This window comes from Chrysemys picta, chromosome 7, assembly GCF_011386835.1.
Source record: "Chrysemys picta bellii isolate R12L10 chromosome 7, ASM1138683v2, whole genome shotgun sequence".
NCBI classification, from domain to species: Eukaryota; Metazoa; Chordata; order Testudines; family Emydidae; genus Chrysemys; species Chrysemys picta.
In genome coordinates this window covers 15,076,196-15,090,956 of record NC_088797.1, presented here as the reverse complement: position 1 = coordinate 15,090,956, position 14,761 = coordinate 15,076,196, and the positions used below count along the sequence as shown (strand labels likewise).

General features: G+C 40.5%; 1 protein-coding gene across 8 annotated transcripts in view; it reads right to left on the bottom strand.

Moving 5' to 3' along the window:
* Window positions 1-14,761, bottom strand: part of ITPR1 (inositol 1,4,5-trisphosphate receptor type 1) — a 256,740-nt gene that overhangs the window by 141,512 nt on the left and 100,467 nt on the right. For all 8 annotated transcript variants that reach the window (XM_065552919.1, XM_065552920.1, XM_065552923.1 and 5 more), the window contains 7 exons: window positions 11,696-11,850; window positions 8,856-8,955; window positions 8,191-8,351; window positions 3,418-3,559; window positions 2,768-2,926; window positions 2,087-2,259; window positions 1,693-1,812 (listed from right to left, as the gene is read on the bottom strand). In XM_065552919.1, the coding sequence (XP_065408991.1) occupies window positions 1,693-1,812; window positions 2,087-2,259; window positions 2,768-2,926; window positions 3,418-3,559; window positions 8,191-8,351; window positions 8,856-8,955; window positions 11,696-11,850 (1,010 nt within the window). The remainder of the gene's footprint in view (window positions 1-1,692; window positions 1,813-2,086; window positions 2,260-2,767; window positions 2,927-3,417; window positions 3,560-8,190; window positions 8,352-8,855; window positions 8,956-11,695; window positions 11,851-14,761) is intronic.

Genomic DNA, 14,761 nt, shown 5'->3' with positions numbered 1-14,761 from the left:
AAACATCTAGGATCAATCAATTTATGTATTCACCCAATCTCTTTGATTGATCAAGTAAATTTTGATCTATTCAATATCCCACAAATGGAAAATGGAACAGAACTTCATTCTCTTTGGGTGTCAAAAACATAATTAAGTTAGAAGAATGACCTCATACCTAAAATGGTAATCAAGGTTCTTAGCATCTGGCCAAAAGAAAGGTCACTAACTACATAAGCAAGAGGCACAAATTAAACAGATAAGCAAGAGACACTGAAACCTGGCAGAGTTCTGGTAGAGAGACAAACATTAAGAAACAAGATTTTTAATCTTGTCAAACCTAGAAATAGCGCCTGCAAGGTCTTTCCTGTTTACCTAGATTTCATTTATTATTTAGCAAAAACATGTTTTACTCTTCTTGACCTCTTTTTTCAACATTAACCTTCTCTCAATTCCACATGCCAAGTAAACCCAGCTTTATTGAAGCTAGTTGGAAGTTGGTGCCTGTTATGGATAACACATGCATCGTTTGGTTGTTCCCAAGAGATGAAAACTGAAATTTTGACCCGAGGTGGAATAGGCGACTATAAAAATACCAGCTTTTGCACTGCTGTGGGCATGTGCACAGCGGTCAGAGAGCTGGTTGACAATTTCTCATCAGAGTGATTCTTCTGATTAAAAATGCCCTTTTCACAAAACTGAAATTTCCTGTGAGAAATTTTCTCTCTTCTTTTTGCCAAAAATCTGATTTTTCCTGAGGAAAATCAAAATGATGGCTCCCCACTTGACAGGCTTTTGTCAATTTCACATTCCCTATGTGAAATAGACAAAACCTTTCCTGGAGGACTTCTAAGGATGAGCACCAGGACGCTCTGCCACCTGGAGATGGAGGGGGGGAAATGGGGAGCTGAATATCTGGGCTCTCTGCATCTCCAGCTCCTAGATCTGCAACAGGAGACTGGCTCTCTTCCTGACTGGCTCCTAGAGCTGCAAGCAGAGAATTAAACAGCCAGGATAGAAGGCTTTTTTAATTTCATTTGTGAAGTTAACAAGAGCTTTCTGGGTGGACAGCAGGGAAGCCAAAAAAATTCCATTGCAATTCCCCTGAAAGGGAATTTTTCTTAAAAAGCTTTCCTGAGGAAGAATGTTATACTTTCAATGCTTTGTTGCAGTTCAGCACAATTTTTTTATTCAAAAATGTGAAAGTTTTCATGGGAAGAGTTTTTCATTTTTCAGAGAGCTCTAAGTTCCTAAAGGCGCTGCTGTCTGCAGTCAATCTACCATGGTAAACCTAAGGGCCAGGAGAACAACCAGGCTCATGGGACCTGGAACACCATTTTATACAAGTCTGCTACATAGCAAATCCCAGAATATCTGCTTATCCAGCTCAGATGAGAGAGCATTTTAGCATCTTTAGTTTAAAATGGTTCAAGACTTAAAACATGTTACATAAGACTGCAGCTTCTCTCAGAGTTATCAAGCTACCTGATGAAAATGTTAAATATCTGAAAGATGTCTAGAGTACATAGGGCTAGGAATCAATGTGGCAGTCATTTTGGTGCCTCCAACACTCATCTATCGTGTATTTAGAAAGGCCCTCACACATTCTAAGTTTGGTACTCTCTGTAGTCTTGAGGCTAGTGTTCTCAACGCTCTGATCCACCTTCCTTATACACCAACTAGAAAGCTATTCATAAATAAGTCTCGGCTTACTTTGTCTCAATGAGTATGTCTGCATTGGCTGGATTCAACACAGCTTTACAAATTAGTTCCTGTGTCACCGGAATAGACTTGTTCATGGAAACACACAAATCTGAGAGATAATCCAAAAACCTATTTGGAAATAAAAAGACAGACCACATTAAATCCCTGTCACGGTTCTTCAGTTGACTCATTCTACATTTTATAAAGAGAAAAACATTTGGACAACCAAGTTATGTTGCAAAGCAAGGGAGGCCATTGCCTTGGTGGAAAGTCACTGTCTGGATCAGAGGCAAGAATGGATTAAACATGCTTCCTAAATACAGAAACAAGTTGACTGATACAGATCTCTCAGATTATGAATAAGAGAAAAAGGTAACTAAGTCCCAATACCAATCCGTTTTACCTGGGCTCCCTGTTTTTCCTCACAAGACTAACAAAAGTATCAATCTCAGCAGCCGTAATGTGCTTCTCCAGCAGTTTGCGATTGTTATGAAGCAACGCTGTAATAGTATCTTCCGCCAAAACGTCATAACCAATTTGTTTCTGCATGAAGCCGAACTGCTTGGCTATGTATTCCTGAGAAAGAAGAAGGAAAAGATATTCTAATCTCACTTGAAATTTAAAAGGAAAAATAGTTAGCTGTTTATATCAGTATCCTAAAGGAACAGGTTGGTGAGGTTCTATTGTTTCTATGATTTAGGACCACACTGAAAAGCAGGGAAAAAACATAACATAGAACAGCAGTGGACAGTTTTTATGTCTACACAGCTACTGGGTAGGACACGCCCAGTCCTATCTCCTTTTCTCTGCTCAAACTCTCAGAACATTGATAAGACTTGGTTTTAAACTGCTTGATAGTGATGGTAAAAGTTGTAGAATGTATTGAAGTCTCAATGTGCCTTCAAAATTTAAATTAAAGAACAATGAAATTCTCAGTCTTCCCCTGGATTAGACAGAGTTAATAACAATGAATCATAAATTCCTGTAAGTAATGACACTACTTAAACTTGTACCCAATCTTGGATGAACGAACTCATACGCCCACACCACCAGCCTTTTAGACAGGTTCTAACACATAACTAACCTGATTCTTTCTGTAATCTTGCTGCGAGTGTCTCAGCACCCTGTAGCAGAGCCGGCAAATGTGTCTGAAAGGAGCATGACGCTGGTCCCCAAGTTCCTCCAGCCTCAACATTGGCCCATCTCCACAGTCTGTAAATGGTGCTTGTAACAGCTTGAAAATCTATGGGGTTATTTTAGAAGATAAAGATTGAGACATGCTACCTAAGCTTAATGAAGGTGAGTGCGTGTACCTACACATGCCCACGCATGTTGCTACTTTATGGCCTCTGTCTTGTCAAAACCAGAGCATAGTTTAAATCTTGTCTACACCACCACAGCCACATGTCAATTATGAAGGCCGTCAGTCTCTCCCACATGAACTTCCATAAAGCTCATAGCTGCACAGTCTGGACAAAGGAGCTCTCTCTGAAGAGGATGCGGCTGATCACTTATGTCCAACCCTAGACGCTTTTCCTTTTATCCACTGGTTCTTCCTCTTGTGGTATCTTCCAGCAATGGGACACCCATAGTTTTACACTGACCTACACTGCCAGAAGATTGCTGAAAGCTAGTGAGGCAGAATTTGCCTTATCCCAACTAACTTGTACTATTCTGTATTCCGAGAACCTACTCTCTCCTCAGAATCTCTGTCACATGATAAAACTCTCTTACCTGCTTTAGGATATTTTGCTCTCTCATCAGCTTTTGCCGCTCACGATTTGGTTTAGAAAATACCACTTCAAGCACATCTTGCCCAGAATTAGTTCCACCGGTAACAAAATAAACCAAATCTTCCAGCAGCTTGGTAACAGACCTATATAAAAACCAAAAGTGTCAACACAGAATCGGAACCGTCAGTTGTGAAAAGAATTAACAAAGACTGCAATGTTTCAAATGTTATTTTAAGAAGGAGATAACCCAGAGATAAGAGCATATGGGAATGGATCAACAGCTAACTGAAAACTAGTTTCCTGAAAACATCCTGGTTGATGTAGATTTAATTGTTAAATAGCCACATTACAGAGGAAATGGAAATGCCATATCTTTAGTACCCCATACATTGGCTATTGTGTAGGGATAACTCAGTGGTTTGAGCATTGGCCTGCTAAACCCAGGGTTGTGAATTCAAGCCTTGAGGGGGCCATTTGGGGATTTAGTTGGGGATTGGTCCTGCTTTGAGCAGGGGGTTGGATTAGATGACCTCCTGAGGTCCCTTCCAACCCTGCTATTCTGTGATTGTACGGCCAGATAAGCAGATGGAGAGCCTCTTAACTCAAACAGAGGCCTACATTTTGGAAACTTAAGGTCCTTAGTTCTATGTACCAGGCTGCATGCATTCATTACATGTAATCACAAATTCTAAAGACATTGCAGGGGGTGGAGGGGGTTGCAAGAAGTCATGTGTTCAGCCCTTGAAGCAAGTTAGATTAGATGTTCCCACATTTATTTTCCAGACTGTTTCAATATAGGCATGCTATGGACAATTCCTCCCAGCCCTACAATGAATACAGATTCATAGACTAAGGCCAGAAGGGACCATAATGATCATCTCTAGTCTGACCTCCTGCACTTTGCAGGCCACAGAACCTCACCCACTCATTCCTTTAGTAGGCCTATAACATCTGGCTGAGTTATGAGTTAAATCTTTATTTAAAGACTAAGTTACAGAGAATCCACCATTTACTCTAGTTTAAACCAGCATGTGACCCATGCCCGATCGTGCAGAGGAAGGTGAAAAAAACCCAGTCTCTCTGCCAATCTGGCCTGGGTGAAAATTCCTTCCTGACCCCAAATATAACACATCAAGTTAGAACCTGAACATGCCAGACACCTGGGAAAAAATCCTCCCCCTCTAGTGTCCCATGTCCAGCTGCTGGGGATATTTCAAATTAGCAGTTGCACATGGGCCATATGCCATTGTAGGCAGTCTCATCGTACATCCCCCTTTAATAAACTTATCAAGCTCAGTCTTGAAACAAGTTAGGTTCCCCTCCCACCCCAATACTCCCTTTGAAAGGCTGTTCCGGAACTTCACTCAATGATTAGAAACCTTTGTCTAATTTCAGATCTAAATGTACTGATGGCCAATTTATATCCATTTGTGCTTGTGCCAACATTGGCCCTTAACTTAAGTAACTTCTCTCCCTTCCTGGCGCTTATATTTCTGATGTACTTGTCAAGAGCAATCATCTCTCTCCTCAACCTTTGTTAGGCTATACAAGCCAAGTTCCTTAAGTTGGTTCTCCATTCCTCTGATCATCCAAGTAGCCCTTCTCACTCCCTGTTCCATTTTGAATTCATCTTTCTTAAACATACATGGAAGATCAGAATTGCACACAGTATTACAGATGAGGTCTCACCAGTGCCTTGTATAATGGTAACAACACTTTCTTAGCTCTACTGGAAATACCTCACCTGATGCATCCTAGGATTATATTAGCTTTTTTCCGTGGTCACATCACATTGGTAACTCTTAAAGTCATCCTGTGATCGAGAAATACACCCAGATCTCTCTCTTCCTCTGTCACGTCAAAATGGTAAGTACCCAGTTTATAGTGAAAATTCTTGTTAGTCTGTAAACACATAACTATTAAATTTCATCCCATTTCTATTACTCCAGTTTTCAAGGTGTTCCAAATCTTCTCATATAATATTCTGGTTCTCCTCTGTCTTTGCAATACATACCAACTTTGCGTCAACTGCAAATTTCTTTGGCACAGAAAGTGAGAGCGTGCTAAGGTCATTACTGAAAATGTTAAAGAAGATTGGTCCCAGAATTGATCCTTGAGGAACTCCTCTAGTAAAATCACTCCAGCCTGATAGTTCACCTTACAGCATGACTCACTGTAGTCTCCCTTTAACCAGATCCTTACCGACCTTTTAATCCTCATATTAATCCCCATCTTCTCCAATTTAAGTAATAATTTCCCACGTTAAACTACAAAAAGAACATGAGTACTTGTGGCACCTTAGAGACTAACAAATTTATTTGAGCATAAGTTTTCGTGGGCTACAGCCCACTTCATCGGATGCATGTAGTGGGCTATAGCCCATGAAAGCTTATGCTCAAATTAAGTTGTTAGTCTCTAAGGTGCCACAAGTACTCCTGTTCTTTTTGCGGGTACAGACTAACACGGCTGCTACTCTGAAACCATGTGAAACTGTATCAAATGCTTTACTGAAATCCAGGTAGATTAGATCAACTGAATTTCATTTATCTAGATAATTGGTTATCTTCTCAAAGAAATAGACCAGGGAGGTCTTACTCAATCTACCTTTTGTAAAATCACATTGTATTTTAATCACAATTACTGTTTACTTCTATGTCCTTCACTGCTCTCTCTTTCAAAATTTGTTCTAAGACCTTGAATACAGTTGAGGTCTATTATCTAGTTCAGGAATCGGCAACCTTTCAGAAGTGGTGTGCCGAGTCTTCATTTATTCACTCTAATTTAAGGTTTCGCGTGCCAGTAATACATTTTAATGTTTTTAGAAGGTCTCTTTCTATAAGTCTATAATATATAACTAAACTAACAGTACTTCTGTTAGTCTCAAAGGTGCCACAGGACCCTCTGTTGCTTTTTACAGATTCAGACTAACACGGCTACCCCTCTGAAACTAAACTATTGTTATATGTAAAGTAAATAAGGTTTTAAAAATGTTTAAGAAGCTTCATTTAAAATTAAATTAAAATGCAGAGCCCCCCGGATGGGTGGCCAGGACCTGGGCAGTCTGAGTGCCACTGAAAATCAGCTCGGGTGCTGCCTTTGGCACGCGTGCCATAGGTTGCCTACCCCTGGTCTAGTTCCTACGCTCTCAATTCTGCACACACACACACACACAAAAAAAGTCAAGGAGGGCTCCACCGAACACAGATTGAGATCCTCTGATATCACAGAAACATAGAAATGTAAGGTGGAAATCAATCATCAAATCCAGCCCCCCGAGCTGCACCAGTACCACGTAAGCCTAGATCTCCCTGACAGATGTTTGTCCAACCTCTTTTTAAAAACCTACAATGATGAGGTTTCCATAACCTCCCTTGGAAGCCTATTCCAGAGCGTAACTATCCCTATAGCTGGAAAGTTTTTCTAATATCTAACCTAAATCTCCCTTGCTGCAGATTAAGTTCATTACTTCTTATCCTACCTTCAGTGGACTGATCACTGTTCTCTTTATAACAGCCTTTAATTTATTTGCAGAGTATTATCAAGTTCCCCCCTCAGTCTTCTCTTTTCAAGACTCAACATACCCAGCTTTTTTACCTTTCCTTCAAAGTTACATTTTCTAAACCTTTTTCTTGGTTTTTTTTTATTTTTGGTTCTCTCCTGGACTATTTCCTAAAATGTGGCGCCCAGAATTGGACACAGTAATCCAGCTGAGGCCTCACTAGTGCTGAGTAGAGCAGGACAATAACCTCCCATTTCTTACATACTCCTGTTAATAAACCCCAGAATGATATTAGCCTTTTTCGCAACTGTTTCACATTGTTGACTCATTCAATTTATAATTCACTATAACCCCAGATCCTTTTCAGCAGTACTACCATCTAGTCAGTTATTCCCTATTTTGTAGGTGTACATTTGATTTTTCTTCCCTGAGCGAAGTACTTTGCACTAGGCTATTGAATTTCATCTTGTTGAATTCAGACCAATTCTCCGATTTGTCAAGGGCATTTTGAATGCTAAGCCTGTTTCCAAAAGTTCTTGCAACCCCTCCCAGTTTGGTGTCACCTGCAAATGTTATAATGAAAATACTGAAAGGCATCGGACCCAGGACTGATCCCTGGGGGACCCTACTAGACACACCCTCCTAGTTTGACAGTTTTCAGGGTATGATGAACAGCCATGGATGGGGTCCACTGCTTTCTAAATGCAGGGGTTTTGGTCCATGTGATCTATATTGTGCCTGGATTCACTGGAGATGCTCCCCACAAGTCTATGTTCATCCCCACTGTGATGGCATGCGGGGGAAGCAGAGTTCTCCAGTAAGTAATTAGTAGTAGATAACTCCTCTTCGAGTACGGTCTTTCAACCAGCTGTAAAGCCACCTTATAGTAATTTCAACTAGACCACATCTCCATAGTTTGCTTATGAGACTGCCATGTGGGGACTGTGTCAAAAGACTTGGATCACATCTACTGCTTCCCTCCGTCCACTAGGCCAATAACCCTGTCAAAGATTTGTTCCTGACAAATCCATGCTAGTTATTCCTTATAATTCCATCATCATCCATATGCTTACAATATGATTTTTAATAATTTGTTCCACTCTCTTTCCAGTTATCGAAGTTAGGCTGACTGGTCTGTATTTCCTGAGGTCCTCTTTGTTCTTTCAAATACAAGGGGAAGAAGAAACTAACTTCAGAATAGGGATTATCACAGATTTACATGAGTAAAGGCAGCAGCCCTATTACTACAAGAGGCTTGCTTCTTGAGTCCCCTACCTTCTTTCGTTCTGGGTGATCGTTCCCTTTTCCAACTTGCCAGCAATGGAACCCAACACCTTGCTTGCATCATTGGCAAAGTCCAAGTCCCGAACTTCTGCAGGAGAAACTGGTACTATAGCAAAAGCTTCTTTGTCCTCTTTTACTGGAGAGGTACCAATCTAAAACCCAAGGTAATTTTAGTATCACACCAAGACACAAAGGGGCAAAGCAGCAGTAAAGTAACTCGGTAAAATTTGACATAAAGGAAACCACAGTCCTAACAACAGTTGAGATTAGAAACAGCAGTACAAGTTTTTTTGATAGAATATGAAGTTTAAGAACAAAACACTTCAATGCAAATCTAGAGTTCTCTAATTCTCAAGGCTTTTGCAGTCACAAACCAGATGAGACTGCAAAAACATTGCCACAAAACACCCAAAAGACATGCTGCTCCTGATGATCACATTATATAGAAAACTAAAAAGCCCAATTATTCAACTAATGTTAGTGCTTAATTTTTTCATTACAATACTCTGTACAGGTAGTCTTTGTTAATATTGCCCTGTTATTTGACTAACATAGCAGAACAATAAGCCTCAAGGACTCAGGATTTTTAATATTGCAAGTATTTTTAGGAAAACACAGGAGACAAAGGATGGATTTGTTAAAGTTAGAGGACTTACTTTAAGCATCACAGGTTTCTCTTCTTCTTTATCAATTGGGATATTGGTGCTATGAACCCAGGTGTTAGTACACAGGTGTCTAAGCCTGACATAGGAGTTCCTACAACACAGTCAATAATTGTAACAATGAGACAGTTTCCAAGACATGTAATTGACCAGTTATCTTAGATGTGTACAACTTTCAAGTTGTTGGCAGGAAAGACTAGGGTGACCAGATGATAACTTCAAAATATCAGGACCGCCGCAGGGGGGGGCGCCTTTTCAATTGTTATACTCACCGCGTCCGGGTCGTCGTCGGCACTCCAGCGGCGAGTCCTTCAGTCACTAACTGTCTTCGGCGGCGGGTAATAAATCTTGCCGCCAAAGAAAGAAGTACCCGCCACCGAAGACCGTCAGCGTCTGAAGGGCCTGCCGCCGAAATACCGCCAAAGACACGGATGTGCCGGGTGAGTGTAACAACTGAAAAGGTGCCCCCCACCTCTCACTGCTGCCTACGCAAAAAAAAAAAAAAAAGAAGAAGGGCCGCCACGCCCGAAACAAAATATCGGGACAAATGGCATCCTGACCGTACTTCAGTCGGGATGCGGGACAAATTGCTCAATATTGGGACAGTCCCAATTTTATCGGGACATCTGGTCACCCTAGGAAAGACCAATAGGAGGCACATTATTTTCTACTAGAAATAGGGTGTCCGATAACTAGAATAAAGCTTTTCAAAGTAGCAACACAGATTAAAACTCTTCAGTTTTTTCTATATTGTGAACTCAACTCCAAAGTGCATCTATATCTTAACACACTGCAGCTCAACGTCTAACAATTCCTGTGCATAAATGGGAAAGGAAAAGCTACCCAAAAGCAGTACTTATTCTTTGAAAACCATTTGACTACTTACCATGCACAATCTATAACCTGCTCAAGTGTCACAGAAAGTAAATGAGCAAAGTCTTCGTTACAATAAGAAATTGTTCCCATTAAAAAAAAAAAAAAAAAAAAAAAAAAGAAAAGTAGCCACACGCCGTACACTTACCTCACACACACGCACGCACGCATGCACTCTCTATGCCCAATATATTTATTTAATAGTATGAAGCAGCAGCGACTAGAGGACAGTCAGCAGTTCTTTTACCTCAGAAGACATTGGTTTAAATTTCTGTTAGGTCAAAAGTTTCCATAAATTTGGTGGCCTCAACCTAATCCACAGCTCAGATCAAAAACCACAACCAGGGGCATCATGCCAATCTACTGACAGATTAAGAACTAGAACAGCAGGGCAAACCAGGAAGAATTAAGCTAGCCTAGCATTGATTTGTGTGTTTAGGAAGCATGCACAGCACCCATGTAATCACAACTACACATGAACAGTTTTTTTGTTCCCTTTGTTTTGGAGCTGGAATTTCAGCTTAGCCACAAAATGTTACTTAAAACTCACGCTCTGTTAAGGTGGCTCATTTTTAGTGACTAACACTAATATTCTGCGATAATTTGCAGTAAAACAAACAAGTTCAAGTTTCCTCACACAAACTTGAAAGGTATGCCTACACCGCAGCTCGGCGGTGTGATTCCCAGAACGGGTAGGCAGACTTGTGAGAGTGCCTCTTGAGCTAGCACGCTAATACCAGCAGTTTGGACATTGTGACACAGGCAGCAGCGTGGGCTAGCCACCCGAGATCAGACCCAGGGGGATCAGGTTTGGACTCAGGTGGCTAGCCCAAGCCACTGCCCGGGTCACAATGTCCACACTGCTATTTTTAGCGTGCTAACTCAAGAGGAGCTAGCGTGCGTCTGCCTGCCTGTGCTGGGAACCACACCTTCCAGCTGCAGTGTAGACATACTCTAGAAGTTTTATGCCTAAAGGTAGAGTCACATCAACAGTTTTTACACCGTCTCAAGAAACTTCCTAGTCACAGAGACAATGAAGCCTAACTATAGAAAAAAGTTGACACTGTTCAAGTTTCTAAGTTCTACATGTCTGTGACAAATGATGACCATCATGGAATAATTTTATCCGTAGTGTTGGCTTCAGAAAGGCTTTACTCCTATTGGTTTCCTCTAGATCTCTGCTTCGCATTTACCACACAAAGTACAATGCAAGAGAGTGGCTACAAAGGAAGTATTAGCCATCACATAACTGCACCTGTACAACTGCTGAAAGCCATACAAGACACTCACTGAAAGGAACTCAATTTAGTTTACTAAATAGGACATGTGGAGTCCATTGTTCTCCAGATCAGAATCAATCAGTTTAGACAAAATGCAAATTATTTTTTTAAAAAGCAAATTACTTGGTCTTTGGAGCACGCAATGTGTCTTAACTAAGTTTGTAATGCATGTAGTGAATAAATAGCGCCATTAAAATGTTCGATTAGTAGAAAAAATAACACTGTTGAGTATGAGGAGCAATATGCAGAATTCACACACATAACCCTTTAGCAATATAGATAGAATGTGAATACGAATTCAGCAGACTTGAGTTCTAGCCCTGGCTCTGGCACTGGCCAGCTGCAGGACCTTGGATAAATCACTTCCACTCTGTGCCTCAGTTTCCCCCGCTGTAATGTGGGGATAATGATATTGCCATCTCCTTTGTAAACTGCTTGGAGATGTACTGATGAAGTGCTATGTAACTGCTAGGTATTATTACTATTAATACCTTTAATTAACTTGAAAGAGAAACAAACAGTGAAAAAATTTTCTGTATTCTTAAAAATAAATGTTAGAGTGTCTATCTTTCAACAGCTAGTGGTTCTAGTAGCAACAACATACAAGGAGAATATTCAGCTCAAACTGGGTACTGTTGTAAGCCTGTAAGAAGCGAGAACCTGTTGCATTTAACATCATACCTCGGGACAAGGCTATCTCCCCCTCGCAAAGTGGTGGGGTCCAGCTCAAAGATAGAGGAGATATCGTTTCCTTCAGGTACGGACACCAAAGAGTAAGCCATCTTCTCCTGAGCATTATGCAACCCTCTTCTGGATGCATCCTGGTCAGGATCTGTCTACAGAAAGAATCCAATCAAATGAAGTCAGAAATGCTATCCCAAGAACGGTCAGACCAGCGTGAAAAGCCAAGCATTATATCAATGCGTTTCATGATTTGTGCACACAAATATCAACCTCTCCAAGTGCTGGTCCTGGCAGAAGCTCCAGCTGTGCTTTAGGACAGAAATAAAACTGACAATTAACTGCTTTTTCCAAACACATTGCTTCACTTTGTCTGCTGTTGGTAACTTTTGAGCATCTCCGGGTTATAATGTAATAATTCCTAAGTTATCCTGTGTCTATGTCTTTTTACATTAAGTGCCAGAAAATACACTCAAATTGCCAAAACATTCATCTCACAATGCACTGAAAACCCAGATTAGCTTCAGACTCTGCTGCAGATGATCCATGTCTCACAAGAGCCTTACCCTAGAGACTGCTGCTGAAGGGCTCCAGAAGTCTACTTGATAACTATAACTTTAAATAAATATTTTGTAAGCAGCAAAAATGACAGCTGGCAATTCTATTTCGCAGTCACGTTGTCAATATCAACAGTATCTAATAGATTCCAACAGCAGAAACAGAATTATACTTGTCACTCACTGAAAAAAAAAAAATGAAAGGTAACCAAGAAGTTAGCCAGCTGGTAGTTTTCACCTCAGTTCATGGCATTTATACTTGCACATTCAAATGTGTCCAATGCACAAAAAAAAAAAAACCAAGGCAACAATATCTGCTAGCACAATATTAAGTGTTGACCAGGTTCATACTTTCATTAATGAATTCAGCTTTATAAGTGCATTGAGACATGAAATCACCAACATTTGTTCAATGAACAAGAACTTGGATGACTACAGTATAAAGTAGAAAGCGACAAAGAGTCCTGTGGCACCTTATAGACTAACAGAAGTATTGGAGCATAAGCTTTGGTGGGTGAATACCCACTTCATCAGACGCATGTGGTGGAAATTTCCAGAGGCAGGTATAACTATGCAGGCAAGAATCAGTCTAGAGATAACGAGGTTAGTTCAATCACGGAGGATGAGGGCTTCTTCTAGCAGTTGAGGTGTGAACACCAAGGGAGGAGAAACTGCTTTTGTAGTTGGCTAGCCATTCACAGTCTTTGTTTAATCCTGAGCTGATGGTGTCAAATTTGCAAATGAACTGAAGTTCAGCAGTTTCTCTTTAGAGTCTAGTCCTGAAGTTTTTTTGCTGCAGGATGGCTACCTTTAAATCTGCTATTGTGAGTCCAGGGAGGTTGAAGTGTTCTCCTACAGGTTTTTGTATATTGCCATTCCTAATATCCGACTTGCGTCCATTTATCCTTTTACGTAGAGATCGTCCAGTTTGGCCGATATACATAGCAGAGGGGCATTGCTGGCACATGATGGCATTGGTGGATGTGCAAGTGAATGAACCGGTGATGTTGTGGCTGATCTGGTTAGGTCCTGTGATGGTGTCACTGGTGTAAATATGTGGGCAGAGTTGGTATCGAGGTTTGTTGCATGGATTGGTTCCTGAGTTACTATGGTGTGGTGTGTGGTTGCTGGTGAGAATATGCTTAAGGTTGGTGGGTTGTCTGTGGACGAGAACTGGCCTAAAGTAGAAGTAGAAACAACAAGGAATCCTTGTGGCATCTTAGAGACTAAGACATTTATTTGGGCATAAACTTTTGTGGGCTAAAACCCACTTCATCAGATGCATCCGATGAAGTGGGTTTTAGCCCACGAAAGCTTATGCCCAAATAAATTTCTTAGTCTCTAAGATGCCACAAGGACTCCTCGTTGTTTTTGCTGATACAGACTAACACGGTTACCACTCTGAAAAGTATAAAGTAGCAAAGTCAGAGAAACTGAAGCTCAAGGGGAAGAGAGAATGAAGAAAAGCTTTCAGAAGAAAAGCTGTGGTTCGCTCTTCCTTTAAGATCTTTCTTGGGAACATCAGCAGGAATCTCCAATCAACAAGGTACAGATGTTAGAACGTGAGGCCAAGACTTTCAAAACACAGAGACAAGCTGAGTAATCAACTCCTATGAACTTCAGTGGGAAATATTGGGATCTCAGTACCGGTGAACATCAGGCCACTTAGTAAGGGACCTCAACAGTGAGTTAGGAGCCTAAACTTAAAACAATTTATTTTTGAAAATCTGAGCTTGAGGAGTTGAAAGACCTAGGACTGTGTGAAAGCTATAGAATGCTTACAGTGTTCTATATGTACTTCAGGATATTCTGTGATTATTAGTAGCACGTGGACTTGGCTGCAAAGTGGAGATATTTACAGTTTTGATTTGTCATTCAGTAATAGGACGGTAAATATATGGACTAGACATGCAAATTGGTGATTCACATTTTAAAAAAATATGCAGCTATATATTCAGTCTGTTTGGAAACTATCAGTTGAGACTCCATCTACTCTACACTTGTGCTGAATTCTCAAAACCTTCATTTGTCTTCACCAAACCTCTTACTGATCTCCAAACATGGCAGATGCTGAAAATTCATACAATTCAATATTTCTGGCACCTGAGGCAATATACTAGACAATTCTAGAGATTATGGCAAAGCTACAAACCAGCGTGCAGCAAACAATAGGCAATAGAAAGTGAGAGATCTTAGATAAGATTATTACATCCATGCAGAACTAAAGTTTCACCTACAAAAGCATAATTGCAAAATTCACACAATGGATCCCTTGTAATGTTGAAGGGTGTAGTTTGGGACATATTATTCATGCTCATTCAAATCAAACCTCTGCACTGTTCATTAATTGAGGGATAAGGAAAGAAATCCAGGGCAGATACTGTGCAGAAAAACTTGCCATCTTGAGAATGATTTAGGCTTGAATAAAGTTACTGTACCCAAATAAGGTTAGGTTGTGAACACCATCTCTAAATTAAAGGAGTTTAAACTATATTTGTATGTTAGAAAG